Below are 23177 nucleotides of genomic sequence, written 5' to 3'. Positions count from 1 at the left end.
ATTACCATCCTTACTACATAAAAAGCATGTATCAAACTGACAAGAAAATTATTAAAACATTGGCCGGGCATGGTGGCTCACGCCTGTAATCCAAGCACTTTGGAGGCCAAGGCGGGCGGATCACCTGAGGTCTGGAGTTCAAGACCAGCCTGGCCAACATGGTGAAACCCCATCTTAAAAAAAAAAGAAATTATTAAAACATCAACAGAATCCAGTTAGTAGATCATCTTTCTAAAATGATTGATCCTTTGGTCATTTAGGTAAGTTTATAGAATTTTAAAAATAAAAATAAACATAAAAAACAAGTTGGGAAAATAGGATAAAAATAAAAGTAAAAGACATGCAGATTTTTGTGAAAGAGAAAATACAAATAGCTATAGAGATAAAAAAATAGTTTTACTCATACTCAAATTTAAACTGAAAAAATGAAATATTAGCAATTAAATAAGTAGTCATTGGGGAAAAATACTTACTGATGGCAAGGGTGCTATGAGAGGCACTATTTCTATGAAGATAATGGGAACATAATTGATTATAAGCTTTTAATTAAAAAATTTGGAAAAATGCATCTGGAACCTCAAATATATTTCCTCTGATTCATTAATTCTAGTTTTAAAAGCTAACCCTAAGGTTATAATAAATGGCATCAATTATTTAAATTTTTGAAGTTAAAATCTTAATGGCATACCATTTAACAGTAAAGGAATAGGCTGGGCACAGTGACTAACTCCTGTAATCCCAGCACTTTGGGAGGCCAAGGCGGGCAGGTCACTTGAGGTCAGAGTTCAAGAAGAGCCTAGCCAACATGGGGAAACACTGTCTCTACTAAAAAAAAATACAAAAATTAGCTGGACATGGTAGCCCTCCCCTGTAATCCTAGCTACTGGGGAGGCCGAGGCAGGAGAATCACTTGAACCTGGGAGGCAGATGTTGCAGTGAGCCAAGATCATGCCAGTGCCACTGCATTCTAGCCTGGGTGGCAGAGTGAGACTCCATCTCCTAAATAAAAATAAAAACCAAACAAAAAATTGTGAAGGAATAAACAGTGATATATTCCTGAGGACAAGGGACTTTTACTACCAGACCAAACCAAAAGACCTCATGTTGGCTAATCCACTGCATCAATGCATCATAATAAAGGAAGGGTGCTGTGCACTGCACCTTCTAGAAGGCACATGTTCGTGAGGCAACACATATAAGATTTGTGTGTGCTCCAGCACCCACTTGAGAGGTGAATGAAAACTACCAAGTTTCAGTGAGCTCGGAGCCTGAGAAAGCTCCTCTGCCGATCCGGTATGATCTGATTTTGTCCTTTAGATTTAATCATGCTTCCGGTGTCTACGGGCGATCAGCATACAGGAAGACCCCATGAAGGATTCGCGTTCATGACATGGTTTTGGTCATGCTTTGCCAGAGTCACCGTCTGGGGACTTACTAGAGGTCTTATAAATGATTGTAGTTTCTTGCACAACATTGCTTCTAACCGAGGACCCCATGTTAAATAACGGGTCACAGCAGATGAGAACCACTGGTCTTATTGTGTGACGCCCCACACCCAGAAGCAGCTGGCCTTACAGAACAGTAGAGTGACCTATTATACTTCACTCATGCCTCCAGTTAAATAAATGCTTTCAATATAGAGTGCTGCCTGTAAGAGTAAGAATATTCTTTGAACCAGCTCAATAGATGATGCCGTTCTTCCTTTAGCCAGAGAACATGAGTCAGGGAACTAAGCAGTAGAATTGAAGATGGAACATCTCACAAATACTCAATGACCTCTGTCCACAATTTTTGTTCCATGTCCCTGTTGTATAGAAAACTTAATATCCAATAAAGGAATTCTAGCAGCAAGAGATAAATAGTCCTGCAGAATTTGAAGCTCAGACTAGCAGTAAGTTGTTACAAGCTGTTACAAGTTTTTAGTCAGTGTGTCCAATACATGCATTCACTGGGGACTAATGGTCCCACTTATCTCTTGTCTAGCGGTCACTGCGGTGACCAGCTTTGCATGTGCTCTAGCTAACTTTAAAGCGGCACTGTCAGATGGTACCTGAGCCTCTTGCCTCCTCTCCCTGGTCATCCTTGTTGGCACAGCTGTGAAGCCCTGCTCAGCACCCACACCTGTGCTTCCTGGACGTGGAGGTTGTTAACACACTGTAGGGCAAATCTTTGACCAGCGGGAGGCAAGAGCTGGTGGATAAATCCTTCCACCTACCTCTCCACTATGGGATGGTTCTTGAGACTCCGTTTACATGGATTTTTGGAGGATTGTCCCTTTGAATGAAGCAATTGGTTATACTTAACAGTGGTCAGCTCAGTACCACATCTTCATTTCGGCTGTCCTGTCTCATCATCCCGTTTGGAATTAGATGTCTTAATAAAGTAACAACACATGAGCCCTAACCTACAAACTCCACTTACTGAGGAACCCAGGCTGAGACAGCTAGCAATGTGCAAGGGGTATGGGTGAGCATGCACACATCTGCACACACACATACAGACACATACACACCTTGTATCATACAAATACTACTGAAATGCAAAGGAAGGTTTATTGAGAAAAACTTACAGTAAAGGCAGCAAAGTGGGGAGGAGAAGGAAGAGAGTGCATATGGCATGATCCTTTAAATTCTTATTATTTCATTTTGAGATGTTCTTGGATTGGGCACAGCTGGTCATGCTGTGGAAAGTCCTCCAGGAATGGAATCTTGTCCCTTTTGCTTTACATATTTCTAGGGAGGTTGGGAGATAGACAGAAACACCTGGTTCTGCTACTATGTGATGCTGGGAGCATCCACAGCAAGGAAATGAGCAGGATCTGGAGCTTAGCTAGGGGAGTCTGCACACCAAGCCAGAGATTTTGCATTCTTTGTTAAGCTGGCTCAGTCCTACCTACTCAGCTTACAGTTAAGCCTGCTAAAGAGGGAAGGGAAGCAAGTCACCAGAGGCCCTAAGCAAAAGATTTTTTCACATCAGGGATACTTTGCCACAATTTTCAAGGGGAAATAAAGTTGCTGCTGTATAATGAGGGCAGGGAGGTGAATGCATGACACCTAGAGGGACACTCTGGGAACCTCTTTTTATTGCCATGTCCAGTGCAAGTGTTAATGAAAGATGACTGCATTTCCAACCGGGCAGGACCCAGAACTCCATTCCCCAGGACTGAAGATCAGACCCCCACTATGCCCTGCAAAAACAAAACAAACCAAAAAGCCTAACTCAACACTTTGGGAGGCTGAATTGGGGGAATAACTTGGGGGAGGCCAAGGAGGTGGATCACTTGAGGCCAGGAGTTCGAGACTGATCTGGCCAACATGGTGAAACCTCATCTCTACTAAAACAAAAAACGAACAAAAACCAAAAAGCCTAGCCAGCTGAGGACTGGCCTGAAGTGAGGAGGCATGAAATGAATTACAGAGGGGCAAGTCAGAATCACAGCCACAGCCCAGCAGCAAGTGGCAGAACCAAGAACTGCAACATCCACTCGTGTTTCCCTTTTGTAAGGTCACATGCATTTCTGTTTTCATTTAATTCCCTTTGCTTCCCTGTAAAACTTGCCTTTAATGTTCTGCAGTTTCAGTCTAATGTGTCTGCTGTTTTTGTTTGTTTGAGACAGAATCTTGCTCTGTCACCCAGGCTGGAGTACAGAGGCCTGATCTCAGCTCAGTGCAACCTCCGCCTCCTGGGTTCAAGGGATTCTCCTGCCTCAGCCTCCTGAGTATGTGGGATCACAAGGGCCTACCATCGCGCCCAGCTAATTTTTGTATTTTTTTTAGTAACAGTGGGGTTTCACCATGTTTGGCCAGGCTGGTCTCAAATTCCTGACCTCGAGTGAACTGCCCGCCTCAGCTTCACAAAGTGCTGGGATTACAGGCATAAGCCACCGCACCCAGCCTGCTGCTATATTTTGAATACTGCCTCTTCCCATCTCTCTGCTCTCTCATTCCTATTAGGCATCTATTGGATCTCATTCTGTCTTCCAGCATCTTAACCCTTATTTATGTTTTGCCTCTCTTTTTTCTCCTATTGCTGTGCTTGGTGACTACCCTCCCTTCTGCCTGCTAGTTCTCAACAGCTGCGTTTCATCTCCTGTTTAACGTGTCACTGAAGTTTTCACTTTGACAACTATGCATTTCTTAAATTTCTCAGTATTATACTGAGTTATTTTAAAGATTTGCTATTTTGTTTTCCTTTGTGCCTTGTTTTCTTCTTAAGGTTTCAATTTGTATATCTTTAGTAATGATTTTGATCATTTTGAACTACTTCATTGCAAACTATAATTCGATTACTTTCAGTTTGTGGGGTTCTAATTCTCCTATGTTTTTTGTGGTTTTTTTTGCCTCAGTCACTCAAAGTAAATCATTTTTTTCATGTATTTTGTGATTTTTAAAAATTGTGACATCTTTAGAAAGTCTTTTAAAAAATATGAGAATCCTTTTTGACCTGGCGTGGGAACATTCCCTCAGAGACCTTTATGTTTTCTTCTGTCAGATACTCAAAGCTATTATCAGTATGGGACCAATTTTTATATTAACTTTCCCAGTTTTGAGACATCTGTACCACTGAGATAATGTGTATTCAAATCAGGAAACCCAATCTAGGCACAGATTTGGTGTTACCACTTATTAGGAAGGTCTTTTTCCACCTAGAGCTTGGGCGGGGACACACAGCTTCCTTGTCATCTTCCTACATTGGTGAGTAGATTCCCCCTCACCGCCCCAGTGATGTAGTCAGAGGTTTTACCTCCAGCTCTCTGACTTTAGAGGACCCAAGTTCTCATGTCTTCTGTCTCTGTGGGTGCCAAGATATAGCTCCTAGATCGTTGAGCGGGAACTTTCAAGTCAGGCAATCATATCATCAGCTCATGTATTTCCATTTTAGCTTTCAGGTGCTGCTTATTTTCTGGCCCCATGGGATGAAGCTTTCTTTATGGCAAGTTCAGTTATGCACTATGAATCCTCTTGTTATGTTTTACCCAGAATTTCTAGGTATTGGAATAAGGAGACTTTTTAGGTCTACTACTTTGCCAGAACCACAATGCCAAAAAAGTCTTATAATGATGGTGAGCACCTGTTGTTCTCCTATACTTAGAGCTATCTCCATGGGCCCTGCCTTTTCCTGAATGCGCTCTATACTTAGAGCAATTCATAGTTAAAAGAATAAGAAAATTTAAAGTTTTTATTATATGGTAATTTATTAGGATGACACGACCATAATCATTATTTTGTTTGAAATTTGTTTCCCTCCCCAAAAAACAAACAAACAAAAAAACTGCTGGACTCAATGCTCCTGGAAATGAAAAAAATAACTTACCAAAGTAAAAAACAAAATCATTCCAGGTAGAATTTCCCTTTTCTTATTCCAGGGTATGTAGAATATTGGTTACTCCTGGAGACTAAAATTTACAAAACAATATTGGAGACCGGGCTTGTTACAATCAGTGAGGTCCCCACCTTTGTTCCTACTCACTGTCATATTAAACAGGCAGCTGGAAGTGCCAACCAGGGCCTAGCTGGAGTCAGGAGGAATAAGTGGCAAAAGATGACAAGAAGACACATTAACCAGAGGAGTCACATCAGGAAAAGGCAGGGCCCGTATAGATCAGGGGTGACAATGGCAGCACAGAGGTTTCTTATAAAATCTCATGCAATAATGTGAAAAATATTCTGTCTCCTAGGAACCTGTTGGTTTCTTGAAAGGCCTCATTTACATGTTTCCAATCTGGTAGCAATGGATTCAGTGGATATTAAAGGTCGTAATAAGGAAAGGATTTTAAGCATAAATACCACAAGAACACCATTTCCTATTTTTTTCCTTAGGGGAAACAACTTAGTCTAAAGAAGTATCTGTATACAAAAAAAATGAGCAAATAAACCAAGGTAAGTGTTAAAAGAATTTGTACTTAATTTTCCAGGATCAAAGTACTGACTCTGGGAGCATCTATTCCCACAAGCAGATTTCACTGGAGATGCTACATATAAGGTTACTAATGGTGATAAGAACACTATATCATTTTTTTGACCTTTTAACTCTATTTTAGTGTTAGTGAATCTATAGAAAAAGAGCATAGCATGGGTCCAAGGTCCAGGGAAATGACTGAGGGATGCTTTTAGGAAAAACAAAAGGTTAAGCATCCCGTTGATGTCAGCTTGCTCTCTTCTGTCATCGATTTTCACCCTTAAGACCTTGCCATTGGCCAGGTGTGGTGCCTCACGCCTGTAATCCCAACACTTCGGAAGGTTGAGGTGGGTGAATCATGAGGTCAGGAGTTTGAAACCAGTCTGGCCAATATGGTAAAACCCTGTCTCTACTAAAAATACAAAAATTAGCTGGGCATGTTGGCACGCACCTATAGTCCCAGCTACTCAGGAGGCTGAGGCAGGAGAATGGCTTCAACCTGGGACACAGAGGTTGCAGTGAGCCGAGATTGTGCCACTGCATTCCAGCCTGGGCAACAGAGTGAGACTCCATCTCAAAAACAAACAAAACAAAACAAAACAAAACAAAACACCTTGTTATTGTTAAAAAAAAAAAAAACAAAAAACGCTGTCCTCATTGTTTTTCCTATCTACCAATATAGCTTATGGCTTGCAGTTATTAGGTTGGTACTCATGGCTCCAGAGAACAGAAAACCCTAACTCTAGCCTAATCAACAAGGGAATTTATTATTTCACATAATAGGATGTCCCAGAGTTTGGGCAAACTCCAGACATAGTACAACCATTTGGTTCCGTGATGTCATTGAGGATCTGGGCCCTTTATCTTTTCCCTGTGACAGTCTCTGTGAGTTGGCTTTGTCCCGGGGCTGGCTCCCTTCATGGATGAAGAGTGACTACAGCAGTTTCAGGCATTATGTACACATATATGATCCTACAGGAGAAAAGTGCTACCATCTCTCTTTTTTTAAAAAAAAAATAGCTTTATTGAGATATAATTCACATACCATACAATTTTCCCACTTAAAATTTATGTTTCACTGGTTTTTAGTATATTCATAGAATTGTCCTACCACCACCATAATCAATTTTTAGAACATTTGCATTACCCTAAAAACAAATCCCATGCCCATTAGCAGTCATTTCCCACTTCACCCAACCTCCCGCAGCTGTTGTCCTAGGCAGCCTCTAATCCATGTTCCATATTCAGGCATCTTCCACTTCCGGTGGTTTCATGTAAGTGGAGTCATACACTATGTGGTCTTTTGTGACTGGCCTATTTCACCTACCATAATGGCTTTTTCTTTTCTTTTTTTTTTTTAAGATGGAGTCTCACTCTATCACCCAGGCTGGAGTGCAGTGGCGTGACCATGGCTCATTGCAGCCTCTGCCTCCTGGGTTGCAGAGATTCTCCTGCTTCAGCCTCCCAGGTGACTGTGATTACAAGCAAGTACCATCACACCCGGCTAACTTTCCTATTTTGAGTAGAGATGAGGTTTCACCATGTTGGCCAGCTGGCCTCGAACTCTTGACCTCAGGTGATCTTCCTGCCTCAGTTTCCCAAAGTGCTGGGATTACAGGTGTGAACCACCGCACCCAGCTCACCTAGCCTAATGTTTTTAATGTTGATTGCTATTTCTTTCTTGAATGGAAATTTCCCTTTTAAGAAGAAGGAAACCGTTCCTAGAGATCTCTCAGCAGACTTCTTTTTAAGACTGTTCTAAATCGAGCGACATGATCTATTCCTAATCTAGTCACTGGAGACGGAAGAGGAATGACTGTGATTCCCTAAAGTGAGTGTAAACCAACCCCTGGCAATGGGGAATGGGGTTATCTAGTCACTTGCTTTGTAGTTACAGGCAAATGGGCTGGGGAGATGAACAGTAGATGTCTGAACAGAATTTAGGTCCTATTAGGAAGGAAGAATGGGGGCAATGAATGTTGGGTAAAGAGATAAAATGCGCAATACACTTTAATAATACAACATAATAGTTACGAATGAAGCTAAGAATTAATGGTGAAGGAGGCTCCATTTACCTTTGGTTTATTTATACCACCAGTCTTCCTTCCTTCCTTTTTGTTTTGCACCTGTAAGCTTGAGGCTCTAGCGGTGGGTTCGCCAACCACTCCAAATCCTACCCCTGCAATGGATTTTATTATACCACCAGCTTGAGTGAAGCTGACCAACTTCAGGGGCTTCAGGGAAGTGGCAAAGGCAGGGAGGGGTAACTGAGAAGTGAGAGCCACACAGTCCCCGCTTTCTAGGTAATCAATTGACAGCAATTCAGCATGCCATCATTGCTGTTCTAGCTGTATGTAGTTGATGTAGCAACTGAGAGGGAGGTTGCAAGTATGAGAATTTTTTATACACATATAAAAAATTACATATCTCCATGTATCTTGTCAATGAGCAAGAAATGAAAATGTGGGACTACCTTAAATCTCAATTCTTTCTCTCGTCTCATGTTCTTGAACACTCTTCCACAGTAGGAGGCATCTGATTGGAGAGTGAAAAACTCTTGTTGAATGACCATGGCACTCCTGTCTTAGTTTCTTCTCACCCTATTTCTAGGCCAAAGTCATTTCCCTCTCACATCCTTAATAACAGACTCTGAGCCAAGGTCAGGCACGGTGGCTTAAGACTGTAATCCCAGCACTTTGGGAGGCAGAGATGGGCAGATCACCTGAGGTCAGGAGTTCGACACCAGCCTGGCCAACATGGTGAAACTCTGTCTATACTAAAAATACAAAAATTAGCTGGGCGTGGTGGTCCACACCTGCAATCCCAGCTACTGGGGAGGCTGAGGCAGGAGAATTGCTTGAACCTGGGAGGCAGAGGTTTAAGTGAGCTGAGATTGCGCCACTGCTCTCCAGCCTGGGCTACAGAGTGAGACTCCGTCTCAAAAAAAAAAAAAAGAATGAAAAACAAACAAAACAAATTCTGGCCAAAAGAATGTTATGTTACCTCACGATTGGCTCTGGACAAATGAGAAGCTACTGGGATGGTCTGCCACCATATTTGGAAAATGCTAGAGATCTTGAGATATAGTAAGACTCTTCCATTCCTTAGAGTTACTGGATGTCAGTCAGTACATTTCTTCGTATGCTCTCAAGGGAACATAAATTCATTTTATAAGCAATTGGGGCCCATACTTCAATGTGTTGCTTATTTCAATATGCAAAAATATAGTATTATACGTGGCATTGCGTTAGAGGTAAAAAGAGACAAAAGTCCCTGTCTTTGACAGTGCAAAATGTTCTTCTCTGAAGATACCAGGCAGAGCTGAAGACCAAGGCAAATTTCAAATAGCTGCTAGGGATGGCTTTTCTCCTCCTTGGGAACCTCACTCAGCTGTTAGTGATAGTGAACAAAGAACATGGAAAAGGAAGTACATAAGCCAAGCCCTTCTCTCTGGCTGTGCACATTTGGATCTATCTTTGGTCTTCTCTGTGTCAGGAATGTGCCATTGAGTCTCGGGGACTTTGCCTGAGGTGCTGTTACAGGCATCTAAGGACCAGGGTGTCAGTCCTGAGTCTTCTCTGGCATTGTAGATCCTCAACATAGATTAACAGAGGAACTCGCCAGGACTGACTATGAGATGGAACTCATGTCAGTCCTTGACTAATCGTTCTTTTTTTTTTTTTTGAGACAGAGTTTTGCTTTTCTTGCTCAGGCTGGAGTGCAACCTCCACCTCCCAGATTCAAGCAATTCTCCTGTCTCAGCCTCCCAAGTAGCTGGGATTACAGGCAGCTGCCACCACACCTGGCTAATTTTTGTATTATTAGTAGAGACAGGGTTTCACCATGTTGGCCAGGCTGATGATCTACCTGCCTTGGCCTCCCACTATGCTGGGATTACAGGCTTAAGCCACTACGCCCAGCCTAACAGAAGTTCTTGGGGATGCCTAAGTCAGAGTGTCAGGTTTCTTTTGGGTTGGAGGAACCCATTCAGGAATGGCTAGAGCTTGAGCCAGATTATTCTGGAGTCTGTATGCATCCTAGTAAAATGGGATTCGGAAGACAGTAGAATTGATATAGGTCTCCAAAACTTCGGCCTACACATCTACCTGCAGATGTGTATTCAAATTCCCTTTATCTCCTATCTTTCCATTCTTCTGATAAAAATCCATGATGCATAGCAGAAATAAGTGATGCAGACTAAAAATATTACCATCATTCAAGAAAGGGGCAGGTCGACAAGAGCATGGCTGTCGGGAAAGGCTACATGGAAGTGAGCTCTGCAGGAAGGATGTGATTAGGATGGGCAGAGAAGAGGAATGGGACACTGGAGGTTTGTACTGAGGCCAAGTGTGGGACTTCACAAATGGCCTTACACACATGAAATGATAATGTTCTCAGTCCCCTAGTTTACAGGTGGAAACTCAGGAGAGAGGGCTAGAAAGGTCCTGCTACTAAATAGTGTGGCCTAATGAGGATGATTGGTGCACCTGGCATAAGTAATATGTTTACTCCACTATAACCTTACTGAATGTTCGCATTTTTTTTTTTGAAGCATTCACCTAGGGAGACATAGGTAGGATGCATGTCTACACGTAGAAAATGCACAGACTAGATAGCAAGCTCCATGGGGCAGGAACCATGAAGGGCGCTGTATCTGAGCACACCCCCAGTGCCTGTTGCGGAACCTAGCACACACTCAAATGTTCATTGACTGGCCGGGTGTGATAGTTCACACCTGTAATCCCAGCACTTTGGGAGGCTGAGGCGGGTGGATCATTTGAGGTCAGGAGTTTGAGACCAGCCCGGCCAACATGGCAAAACCCCAGCTCTACTAAAAATACAAAAAAATTTGGCTGGGCCTAGTGGTGCAGGCCTGTAATCCCAATTGCTTGGGAGGTTGAGGCACGAGAATCACTTGAACCTGGGAAGCTGGGGTTGTAATGAGCCGAGATTAGACCTCAGTACTCTAGCCTGAGTGACAGAGTGAGACCTTGCCTGGCTGAATGCCGGAAGGAAGAAGGACCTGGCTTGGTCCCCACACCAATTTGGAGTGCGAGTTCTGAGTAACTGGAGGTTGGTATTGGCCTGGCTTCTCCGTTGCTGTCTTCCACTCTAGAATCCATTCAGGCACTGTGGCCAGAGAGATGTGTGAAATGGAAACCAGCCCCAGCAGCCCCTGACTGAACCCCCTCAATGCCTTCTGGCTCTGTGTAATGTCATGTCCAAACTCCTGGCCGCCTGCGGCCTGCCTCCACCTCTCTAGCTTCCTCGATTGGCCTTTCTCCTTAGCTCTCTCTGCCTCGCTTCTGAGCTTTTGCACAGGCCCTTCCCTCTCCAGGCTCTCTCTCTCTCTCTTGGATCTTTGGTTCAGGTGCTCCTTCTTGACATTCAAGTCTCAGACCAATGGCCCCTTACTCAGAAGGCCTAGCACAGCCCCCTAATTCCACGCAGTTCTCCCCCCGCCCACCCTGCCTTTTATCACCCGGTTTCATTTTCTTCGTGGCACGAAGCACCATCTTCAATGGCCTTGTTCATTTAGTTAATTTATTTTCCGATTTAGTTCCAGGTGCTAAAACAGTGTTACCTTGGCAGGCTTCCCATCAAATATTATTACGCAAAGGATGGATGGATGGAAGGATGAGTGAGCCAATAAACGAGGGATCGCGGGGAAAGGCAGCCACAGGGAGGAGGGCCCAGGCACCCCCACTGTCCTAGGGCAGGCGAGCCGGTTTCCGCCCCCCACCCCGCTCGAGCGCGCGCTCAGCCCCGCGGCGGAACCCGAGGGCGGCAGTAGCGGTTTCCCTTGAACGAGCCGGGGAATCTGGAGGGAGCACACAGGAAAAGGCAGAGCTGCGAGCGGGACCACTCGTGGTGAGTGCAGCGGCGCCCAGGCGGGGAGCGGATAGCGGAGAGCTGGAATCGGGCGTGCCAGCGGGGTGGGAGTGGGGATGGGGGCCCGGGGCGCTGGGCGGGGCCTCCGGAGCCGCGCAGGGCCGGGAGCCGCGGGGATCCGAGCATCTGGGGTTGTGGGTGCGGGCGCTGGCGCTGCTTGAGGGTAGGGGTGCGGGCCTGGCCCGCGCGGCGGGGGAGGGCCCCGGGCAGATCCTGCGGTCACTGCGAGAGTCAGCTGTCCTGGGTTCGAGTTCCAGAGCTATCGCTAACTTGTGGTCCCTCACTTACTCTGTCTCTTGGGCTTCAGCATAGTCCCTTGCAAAATGGGGCCAAGAATATCCGATCCATAGATGGATTGGTTGGTTCATTCATTCTGGCGTTTTACCAGGTTCTGGTGCTGCAGTGGGATAGACAGAACTTACCCATGAGGGGTTCACCCTCTAGTGAGAAAAACATTTCCACCCGGATGCTCCACAGGCGTGTCAAATTCAGTGTCCCCTAAACCGCACTACTTTCCTTCGCAGACCCACCACCCAAATCTAAGTGATTGAAGTCACTATTCAATCAGTCACCCAACCACAAAAACCTGGCTTGGTTCCTCCTCTCTCACTTCCTACAGTCAGTGGACCACCAAGTGCTGCCAATTTCTATTTTCTCAAAATTTCCAGATCCATCCTTTATCTTGGTTTGTTCTTTTAGGTGCCTAGAGATTTCGATGGCAATTACTTCCTAATGGTTCTCCTTAGCTTTAATTTTAGCTACTTTCACTTCATTTTTCCTTCTGCTGCAAAGTGGTCTTTTAACAGTTCAGATATGATTATATCACCCACCTGCTTAAAGCCCACTAAATAGTTTTCATTGCCTTCAAAATAATAGCCTAAGTCCTTAGTGTGGGTTGAAGGTATTTTCTAATCCACCCTGGTCCTCAATCCTTTATCTCTAAACCACTGTTTCTCAAAGTCTGATGTAGCAGTGACCTCCATTAGAGCCAACATGTTAAAAGTGAAGATGACAGCTGAATTCCAGAATAAATGAGACTCTTGGGGAAGGGGGCAGTTCCCATGATTCTGTGTTTTTAACCAGTTCTACACTAAAGATTGAGAACCCCTGTTCTAGACACTCCAATTTTCACTCTGCTGTTGACAGGGTTCAGGACACATTGCCCCAAAATATGACACGTTTGCATTAGAGGAAACAAAGCAGGAAGGTCACTTTGTGGCTTCCCACTCTCCTTCCCTGAAGCAGGCCATAAAAGAATTCTTTGACCTTCCTCTGTATAAGACCCTCCGGTGAGAGGTGCTCATCCTATAAGTACAGGATGGAGGAAAGGAATGCCCTCATCTTTGAGGACATCGGCACACAGAGAAGAATCTGAACAAACAGGCCTTGCTCAGTTCTCTCCACCTTATTACCATTAGATCACACCCCCTTTTTCCAGTCATACTTTTCCATAGCTGTCCACACTTCATCAATCCTAGCATAAAAATACATGAATTTACCTGTTTCTGGGTATTAATTTTCTTATGAAGTTTCCTGTGTCACCTAAAACTTACATTAAATACATTTGTATGCTTTTCTCTTGTTAATCTCTTGTTACAGCGGTCTCAGCCATAAAACCTAATGATGGGTGAGAAAATCTCTTCTCCCCTCATTGCCTGTGTATGTTTCTCTCAACGTACTTTGCTGTCTTTTATGCCTTTGTACACTCAGTTTGGGCTGCTGTAACAAAAATACCAAAGACTGGGTGGCTTAAACAATGAACATTTATTCTCACAGTTTGGGAGGCTGGAAATCCAAAGTCAGGGTGCCAGCATGGTTGAATGCTTGGTGATAGCCCTCTTCCTCAGTTTGCAGATAACTGTCATCTTCTGTGTCTTCATAATGCACAGAGACCATCTCTGTACTGTCTATTCTTTAAGGACACTAATCCCTTTCATGGTCACTCTCATGACCCAATTATCTCCCGAAGACTGTCTCCTACTACCCTCTCATTGGGAATAGGGCTTCCACATCAGCATTTTGGAGGATCACAGCATTCAGACAATAGCACATACAAAAGGCTTCTTCGTTACTTTGGTGACTCCTCATTCTTCAAGGCTCAGGGAAGACTTCCCTGACTGCACCACCCCCTCAGCCTTAGACCAGATTAGGTTCATTCTTGCAGACACTCACAGAGCTTGGCGCTGACTCCTCGACCTTTATCCCACTGTATGGCAAGCATAATTGTATAATTGTTATCCTTGTGGGTTTGACAGTTGTGAGCACTTGAGAATGAATGAGACCCATTCTTCTCTGCCCTCACTCCCAGCACAGAACCTACTATGTAGGTGTTTATTAAAGGCCTCTTGAATGAGGAATGTTTTAGGGCCAAATGGAGAGGAGTTTAAGAATCAGGTATGCCTTTGGAATCATGTGTCAGCCTGATGGTGTGGGGAATTCGCAGGAAGATGGCTCCCTGGCACTGGCTTCACTGCTGCTTGCGATAAGGATGTTTTTTTCTCCTCGAAAGGAATTTTAATGAATGGGATTTAAAGGGAGTAATCAAAGAACTGGACCCTTAAGTGGAAACAGTTGTTTTTTTTCTTGGTCTATATACCTCACTAACAGACAGTCATAAAAATTTTTGCTTAAATATTTATCTAGAAAGTAATTAAGTTCATTTTCAAAAACTTAGAAAGTACATTGTAATTTTAAAAATAAACACCCACCATTCCACAACCTAGAGGGATCAATTTAAAAATTTTTTTTTGAGCCAGGTGTAGTGGCTCGTTTGTAATCCCAGCAATTTGGATGGGCAAGGTTAGAGGAGAAAGAAAAGAGAGAGAAAGGACAGACAGATGGAAGGAAGAACGGGAAGGACAGGAAAGGAAGGGCAGGAGTGGTGGTATGTGCCTGTAGTCCCAGCTACTCGGGAGGCTGAGGCAGGAGAATTGTTTGGGCTTAGAAGTTATAGTGAGCTACAACTATGCCACTGGACTACATCCTGGGTGACAGAGTGAGACCCTAAGAAAAAAAATTTTGTTTTTGTTTAATTCTATTGGTATTTTTTTGATGTAGACTCATGTTTGAACATAATTGGGATAATTCCTGCTAATTTTACTTAACATTATGTTTTGGGTTTTTTCCACATCAATAAAAATTTGGGGTAAAAAAATATTTAATTACTATATCACTTATTCATGCAACAAATATTTCTTAAACAGCTATTGTGTGCCAGATCTTACTTTAGGCCTGGGATACAGCAGTGACCGCAACAATGTCCTTACTCCCATGGAGTTTACATTCCAGCAGGATTAGGCTAATAAACAAACTAGCAAATGAATATAAGCATCATCAAATAATAAGTCTCATGAAGAATAAAGATACTCTATATTGTCACTGTTTTTTAGTAAAGTCTTCCTAATTTACCTTCTTTAAAGGAGTATATGAGTGTCTATCATTTTATTATGTCATCAGTGAATATGATTATTTAAAAATTTATTTTGGTCAATAATGATAGTTCTTTGTAATTTGCATGCCTTTGAATATTCAGGAAGTTGAACGTTTTCCCATAGCCATGTGCATTGCCTCTTGATTGAGTTTTCTATGCAAATTTCTGTTTTCCTATTAAGGACCTGGCGTTTTCTTCACTTTTGAACTAGCCCTTTCTATTATTAATGTGTTTTGGGGACACTTATGATGGAGAGACAAATATCTACTCTTGAACAGTGGTAAAGTCAGGCTGTAAGGAGTTAGAAAAACCAGAGGAAGCCTGGAATTCCCTTCCTCTCTTTCTGCCCCTCCCTCTTCCATTACAATGAGGAAAAAGTCATCAGAGAGAGAAGTATAGTTTAGGTAGAAATATGTGAAGGAAGAAAGAAAGGTGGATATGTGGGTGGGTGAGAAGATGAAGTTGATGAGAATAGAAGGGAGAAGATGAGCTGAAGCCAGAGGAGAACTGGAAAGGGGTAAAAGGAGTGAGTGGGGAAAAAAAAGGAGTGAGAGAGGATGAAAGAATGGAAGTGAGAGTAATAGGGACATTATGTGATGATTATGGATAAATTACATATTATTTTCTTTTTCTTCTACTAACCTAGAAAATCTCTAGAAGATGATGGTGTTCTTTAAAACACTTCGAAATCATTGGAAGAAAACCACAGCTGGGCTTTGCCTGCTGACCTGGGGAGGCAATTGGCTCTATGGAAAACACTGGTAACTATCTGACAGCCCTACCCCACCTTTGCACCTGTAGCAAAACTGCCCAATAGGGCCTCAGGTTAAAACCTTGTTCAGCTGTGCTTATCTCTATGAAACTTGTGGTGTAAAAGAAAAATAAATGCTGTTCAAAGCAGAAACAAAGACTTCTTGTAACCGGAACTGGAACTACATGTATACTCATATCCAGTGGATAGAGATTAAAGTAGTGAGATCAGAAAAGAAGCTCTATTTATTCATTTTATTTGTAGTTGAAGAAATTAAGACATCCTAGAGAAAGTTAAGTCCTTTCCCAAGTTAGTAGTGTGAACCCCCACAATCTGAGACTGGTCTCAGTCAATTCGTTAAGTTTATTTTGCCAAAGCTAAGGATGTGAGCCTGTGACACAGCCTCAGGAGGTCCTGACATCATGTGCCCAGGGTGGTCGGGCACAGCTTGGTTTTGTACATTTTTGGGAGCTAGGAGACGTCAATCAGTATATACGTTGAATGCTGCTTTTGGTCTGGAAAGGTGGGACAACTTGAAACAAAGGTGAGACAACTGGAAGTAGGGAGGGAGCCTCCAGGTTATATCTACCTGTGACCATTCTGAGTAGCCTCTCCAAAGTAGGCACTCAGACATGCCTTTATCTGAGTAAGCAGAGGGATGACTTTCAATAGAATGGGAGGTGTTCTGGTGCAGTGGTTCATGCCTATAATCGCAGCACTTTGGGAGGCTAAGGCAGGTGGATCATTTGAGGTCAGGAGTTCAAGACCAGCCTGGTCAAACCCTGTCTCTACTAAAAATACAAAAATTAATCAGGTAATAGTGGCGTGCATATGTGATCCCTGCTACTCAGGAGGCTGAGGCAGGAGAATTGCTTAAGCCTGGGAGGCAGAGGTTGCCATGAGCTGAGATTGCGCCACTGCCCTCCAGTCTGGGTGAGAGAGTGAGACCCTGTCTCAAAAGAAAAAAAAAATAAATGGGAGGCAGGTTTGCCCTAAGCAGTTCCCAGCTTAACTTTTTTCTTTAGCGATTTTGGGGCCCCAAGATTTATTTTCCTTTCACAGAAGTAAGCAGGGACTGGAACCCTCATGTCTCCCTGGGATTTTATTCCTTCCATTTCTTGCTATAGTCTCTTGATCTGTCATCGAGGGACTCTTACTGAATTTGCTTCCTCCGTCCCCTGTGACTCTCCTCATCTATCCCATGAGCCTACATTAATTTAAATGAGAAGTAGACTTTCAAACCTTTTGTTTAAATAAAGAATTCAGAGGAGTCATGGTTTTTATTAGTCTTCATGCATGGAGGGAGCAGAAAGTGCCGGAACTCCTCTTCTGGTTCAATATGCTAATAAGATTTAAATAAACAGAAGTTTTTGTATAAAATTATACAAATAATGAAGACAGCCAATGACATTGCAGTCATCTGGGGATTAAGGACTACATTTTAAATATGTAGCAACACTGAAATCCAGATGTCTCAAATGACTGCTTTGTTGAACAGAAAACAGAACTCTTTGCATTAGAAGTCTCCGCATTGGAAAAGAGATTCATACTGATATTTTGTGAACACTTTCAATTCACCACTGTGAAAATAACTTTATGATACAACATGATGTCTGCTTTTTTTTTTTGCAGCTGTGGAAAAATTGGAATATATTACCCTTCTTTGCTTTCTAAGTATTGTCAAGGCCAAGCACTCAAATTCCGTTAGCCAGCATCTAAGGAAAAGAGCAGACATAAGGAGCTTAAAATTTGTAATTAAAAAAACAAAAGGATTAACAAAGGGAGCATGAAATGTTTGGCTGCTTCTTTTTCTAACTACACTTGAGTCCTCAAGGAAAGGCTAGGATAGCCCCCTTGTAGGAGCATTCAATCTAGGCCATGGCTAGGTCAGTCGGGGGGAATTCCCACCCACTGAGGATTACTGCGGTTTCTACGACTAGGTGAAGATTTGAAGAACTGTGTGCTCTGTTCAGGATGTCTTTAGAGGAACCATAGTAAGTTCTTGCCCATGTAGTCTTGAGACTTTAAAAAAGGACCATTAAGTCTTCAGGACTAACGGAGGCCTCATTCTAAATTGGATCTGAAACAGCTTGAACCAGAAGTGTGGGGACAGCCCGGAGGACTCATTATGCTGTTTCCACCCTTGTCATTCAAGGTTACTGCCCCAGACGCAAACTCCCATGGTCCTACTGCTCTTCTTTTTCTCAGACTGTTCTCTTGCATGAGTTGGTACTATTTAGGCTTTTTTAAAAATCGTGTTAAAAAAACACAGGACACAAACATTTCACCTTAACCATTTGTAAATCTATAGTTGGATAGTGTTAAGTATATTCACATTGTTGTTCAACAAACGTCTAGAATGTTTTCATCTTGCAAAACTGAAACTCTGTACCTGTTGAACAACTGCCCATTTTCCCCTCCCCTCTGCCCTTGACAACCACTATTCTGCTTTCTGTTTCTAGGGGTTTGATCACTTTCAGTAAGTCATATAGTATTTGTCTTTTTGTCGTTGGCTTATATAACTTATAATGTCCATAATGTTGAAATTATCTTTACCTTTTATTTTTTTTTTTGAGACAGAGGCCTGCTCTGTTGCCCAGGTTGGAGTACAGTGATGTGATCTTGGCTTACTGCAACCTCTGCCTCCTAGGTTCAAGTGATTCTTCTGCTTCAGCCTCCTGAGCAGCTGGGACTACAGGCGCGTACATGATGTCCGGCTAATTTTTGTATTTTTAGCAGAAATAGGGGTTCACTGTGTTGGCCAGACTGGTCTCAAACTCCTGACCTCAGGTGATCCGCCTGTCTTGGCCTCCCGAAGTATTGGGATTACAGGTGTGAGCCACTGTGCCCAGCCTATATTATCTTTAAATGTAAAGATATATTCTTTACATTTAAAGGGGTATGGCCTTTATATCTGTCAATGGACATTTTGGTTGCTTTTACCTCTTGACTATTGTGAGTCATGCTATAATTAACTTGAGTGTGCAGATACCTCTTGGAGATCCTGTTTTCAATTATTTTGGATATATGCCCAGAAGTGGAATTGTAGATCATATGGTAGTTCTATTTTTAATTTTTTGAAGAGCCTTCGTACTGTTTTCCATTGTGGCTGCATCATTTTACAATTCCACCAACAGTGTACAAGGTTTTCAATGTCTCCACACCCTCATCAACACTTATTATTTCTGTTTCTTTGATATGGGCCATCCTTAAGGATGGGAGGTGATATGTTGTTGTGGTTTTGGTTTGCATTTCTCTAATGATTGAGGAAGTCGAGCGTCTTTTCACATGCATGTTGGTCATTTAAAAATCTTTGGAGAAATGTCTGTTCAAATCCTTTTTCCATTTTTAATTGAGTTTTTGTTGTTGTTGTTGGCTTGTAGGAGTTCTTTATAGATTCCACATACAAATCCATTGTGAGATATAGAATTTGCAACATATTGTCTCCTATTCTGTAGTTGGCCTTTTTATTGATTGTGTCCTTTGGTATATACTGTTTTTAGTTTGGTTAAGTTCTATTTGTCTGCTTTTGCTTTTGTTTGCCTCTGCTTTTGGTGTTATATTCAAGAAACCATTGCTAAATCCAGAGTCCTCCAGAGTCCTGAAGCTTTTCCTTGTTTTCTTCCAGGAGTTTTATATTAGGTCTTACATTTAGGTCTTTAACAGATTTTGAGTTAAGTTTTTTATATGGTGTAAGGTAGGGGTTCAGCTTCATTATTTTCCATATGGATATCTAGTTTTACCAATATCGTTTGTTGAAGAGACTATCCTTTCCCCGTTGTGTGGTCTTGGCATTCTTGTTGAAGATCATTTGACCATATAGATGAGGATTTATTTGTGGGCTCTCTGTTGTTGGTCTATATATCTGTATTTATGCCAGTACCCCACTGTTTTGATTACTGTTGCTTTGTAATATATTTTAAATTCAGTAAGTATGAGGCTTCCATCCTTGTTCTTTTTCAAGATTGTTTTGGATATTTGGGGATTTCTTGGGATTCCGTATGATTTTTGGGATAGCTTTTTTCTGTTTTTGCAACAAATGCCATTGGGATTGTGTTGAATCTGTACATTGCTTTGTAGAATAGACATTTTAACAATATTGAGTCTTCTAATTTATGAACATGGGATGTCTTTTTATTTAATTGTTCTCTTTAATTTTTTCAGCTGTGTTTTATAGTTTTTAGTATATAAGTGTTTTTGTTTGTTTGTTTGTTTTTTGTTTTTTTTGAGACGGAGTTTCACTGTTGTTACCCAGACTGGAGTGCAATGGCACGATCTCGGCTCACCACAACCTCCACCTTCTGGGTTCAAGCAATTCTCCTGCCTCAGCCTCCCGAGTAGCTGGGACTACAGGTACGCACCACCATGCCCAGCTAATTTTTGTATTTTTTTTTTTTTTTTTTTTGAGATGGAGTTTCGCTCTTGTTACCCAGGCTGGAGTGCAATGGCGCGATCTTGGCTCACCGCAATCTCCGCCTCCTGGGTTCAGGCAATTCTCCGGCCTCAGCCTCCCGAGCAGCTGGGATTACAGGCATGCACCACCGTGCCCAGCTAATTTTTTGTAATTTTAGTAGAGACGGGGTTTCACCATGTTGACCAAGATGGTCTTGATCTGTTGACCTTGTGATCCACCTGCCTTGGCCTCCCAAAGTGCTGGGATTATAGGCGTGAGCCACCGCACCTGGCCTGTTTTGTTTTTTTGATGGAGTCTTGCTCTTGTTGCCCAGGCTGGAGCACAGTGGCGCAATCTCAGCTCCCTGCAACCTCCACCACACAGGTTTAAGCAATTCTCCTGCCTCAGCTTCCTGAGCAGCTGGGACTACAGACATGCGCCACCATGCCCAGCTAATTTTTTGTATTTTTAGTAGAGATGGGTTTTCACCATAAATTGGCCATGGTGGTCTCAATCTCTTGACCTCGTGATCTGCCTGCCTCAGCCTCCCAAAGTGCTGAGATTACAGGTGTGAGCCACCACGCCAAGCCTAGTGTATAAGTCTTTTCCCCACTTGCTTAAGTTTATTCCTAAGTATTTTATTCTTTTGACACAATTGTTAATGGGATTGTGTTCTTAATTTCCTTTTCAGATTGTTCATTGTTAGCATATAGAAATAAAACCGATTTTTGTGTGTAATGTATCCTGCAACTTTGCGAATTTATTAGTTCTAACAGTTTTTTTTTTGTGGTGTAGAATCTTTAGGGTTTCTACATATAAGATCATGTCATCTGTGAACAGAGATAATTTTACTTCTTCCTTTCCAATTTGGATGCCTTTATCTCTTTCTCTTGCCTCATTGCTCTGGCTAGAACTTCCTGTGCTGGGTTGAGTAGAGTGGTGAGTGGACATCTTTGTCTTATTCCTGATCTTAGAAGAAAAACTTCCAGTATTTCAACATTGGGTATGATATTAGCTGTGGGTTCTTCATATATGGCCTTTATTTTGCTGTGATACTTTCTTTTTGTTGCCCCCCTGCACCGCCTTTTTTGCCTGTATATCCCCAACCTTTTCACAGAACAATGCTCACATTCTTTATACCTAAAACTTGTTTTTACCCTGAGAAAACCTTACCCTGTAGTCCTCTTGGGTGGAAGCTGCCTTGTCTCATCTCGTCCCTTCATCCCTTCCTCCTGACCTTCATCCGTCCCTCCCTTCATCCATTCCTCCCTTCCTCCTTCCCTCCCTCCCTCCCTTCCTTCTTTTGTTTCTTCTTTTATTAGGTCATTTTATTGTTACGGTTTTTAAATTTTTTATTTTATTTTAATGGTTTTTGGGGAACAGGTGATGGTTTTTGGTTACATAGATAAGTTCTTCAGTGGTGATTTCTGAGATTTTGGTGCGCCCATCACCTGAGCAGTGTACACTTACCCAATGTGTAGCCTTTTATTTCTCACCCCACTCCCACCTTTCCCCCGAGCCCCCAAAGTCCATTATATCTTACTCATGCCTTCGTGTCCTCGTAGCTTAGCTCTCACTTATAAATGAGAATATATGATATTTGGCTTTCCATTCCGGAGTTACTTCACTTAGAATAATGGTCTCCAGCTCCATCCAGGTTACTGCAAGTGCCATTATTTCATTTTATTTTATGGCTGAGTAGTATTCCATGGTGTACATATACCACATTTTCTTTAGCCACTTGTTGGTTGATGGGCATTTAGGTTGGTTCCACATTTTTGCAATTGCAAATTATGCTGCTATAAACATGCATATTCAGGTCTCTTTTTCCAATAATGGCTTATTTTCCTTGGGATAGATACCCAGTAGTGGGATTGCTGGATTGAATGGTACTTCTACTTTCAGTTCTTTGAGGAATTGCCACATATGTTTTCCATAGTGGTTGTACTAGTTTCCATTCCCACCAGCAGCGAAACTGTTCCCTTTTCACCACATCCACACCAACGTCTGTTATTTTTTTATTTTTTAATTATGGCCATTCTTGCAGGAGTAAGGTGGTATCTCATTGTGTTTTAAATTTGCATTTCCCTGATAATTAATGATATTGAACATTTTTTCGTATACTTGTTGGCCATCTGTTTATCTTCTTTTGAGAATTGCCTATTCTTGTCCTTAGGCCACTTTTTGATGGGGTTGTTTTGGTTTTTTTCTTGCTGATTTATTTGAGTTCCTCTGCAGTGGAGTGCCAGTAGGGAACAAGGACCTCTTCTCCAAGGCCCTACGTGATCACAGAGGCTGCCTGTCTGTTGGGGTTCAGGTGCAAACTTCTCCTGCTGCATCCAGTGCTGCAGTTTTGTCTCTGCTGTGAACAACTTCCCATAAGCAGAAGGATCTGGAACTCAAGGCTTGCTATTCAGATACTTTGTCCCATGAGGTGATTCATTGATGTAATGCTCTCCCCCTTCCCCTAGGGATGGGGCTTCCTGAGAACTAAATTACAATGATTGTTACTGGTCTTCTGGATCTAGCCACCCGGCAGGGATAGCGGGCTCTGGGCTGGTGCTGGGGAACGTCTGCAAAGAGTCTTGTGATGCAATCCATCTTCAGGTCTCTCAGCCGTGGATACCAGTACCTGCTCTGGTAGAGGTGGCAGGGGAGCGATGTAGACTCTGTGAGGATCCCTGGGTGTAGATAGGTTTAATGTGCTGGCTTTCTTGAATGCTGGTTATGCCAGCAGTGAAGTTATCTCATGGATAGATTCAGGACTGTTGTTTAGCCAGGATGTTGCAAGCAGTGGTGTTGGCTATTGTTTT

The 23177-nt window shown here is 42.7% G+C and overlaps 1 protein-coding gene across 10 annotated transcripts in view; it reads left to right on the top strand.

The window, feature by feature from the left end:
* The window catches only part of AGK (acylglycerol kinase), a 148235-nt gene that overhangs the window by 31087 nt on the left and 93971 nt on the right, over positions 1-23177 (top strand). For 5 of the 10 annotated variants that reach the window (XR_013524199.1, XR_004728168.3, XM_002751928.8 and 2 more), the window contains exons 1-2: positions 11731-11769; positions 15867-15981. Coding sequence is in view for 6 of the 10 variants with exons in the window: in XM_002751928.8 (XP_002751974.1) it covers positions 15881-15981 (101 nt within the window). In the remaining 4 variants the exon portion in view is untranslated. Of the gene's footprint in view, positions 1-11730; positions 11835-15866; positions 15982-23177 lie in introns of those variants that run through there. The other 5 variants (XR_013524200.1, XM_035254575.3, XM_078343616.1 and 2 more) reach the window with 2 other exon arrangements.

The sequence above is a fragment of the Callithrix jacchus genome, chromosome 11, assembly GCF_049354715.1.
Source record: "Callithrix jacchus isolate 240 chromosome 11, calJac240_pri, whole genome shotgun sequence".
Lineage (NCBI taxonomy): Eukaryota > Metazoa > Chordata > Mammalia > Primates > Cebidae > Callithrix > Callithrix jacchus.
Note: the sequence above shows the minus strand (reverse complement) of the source record. Positions and strands in the feature narration are given on the sequence as shown.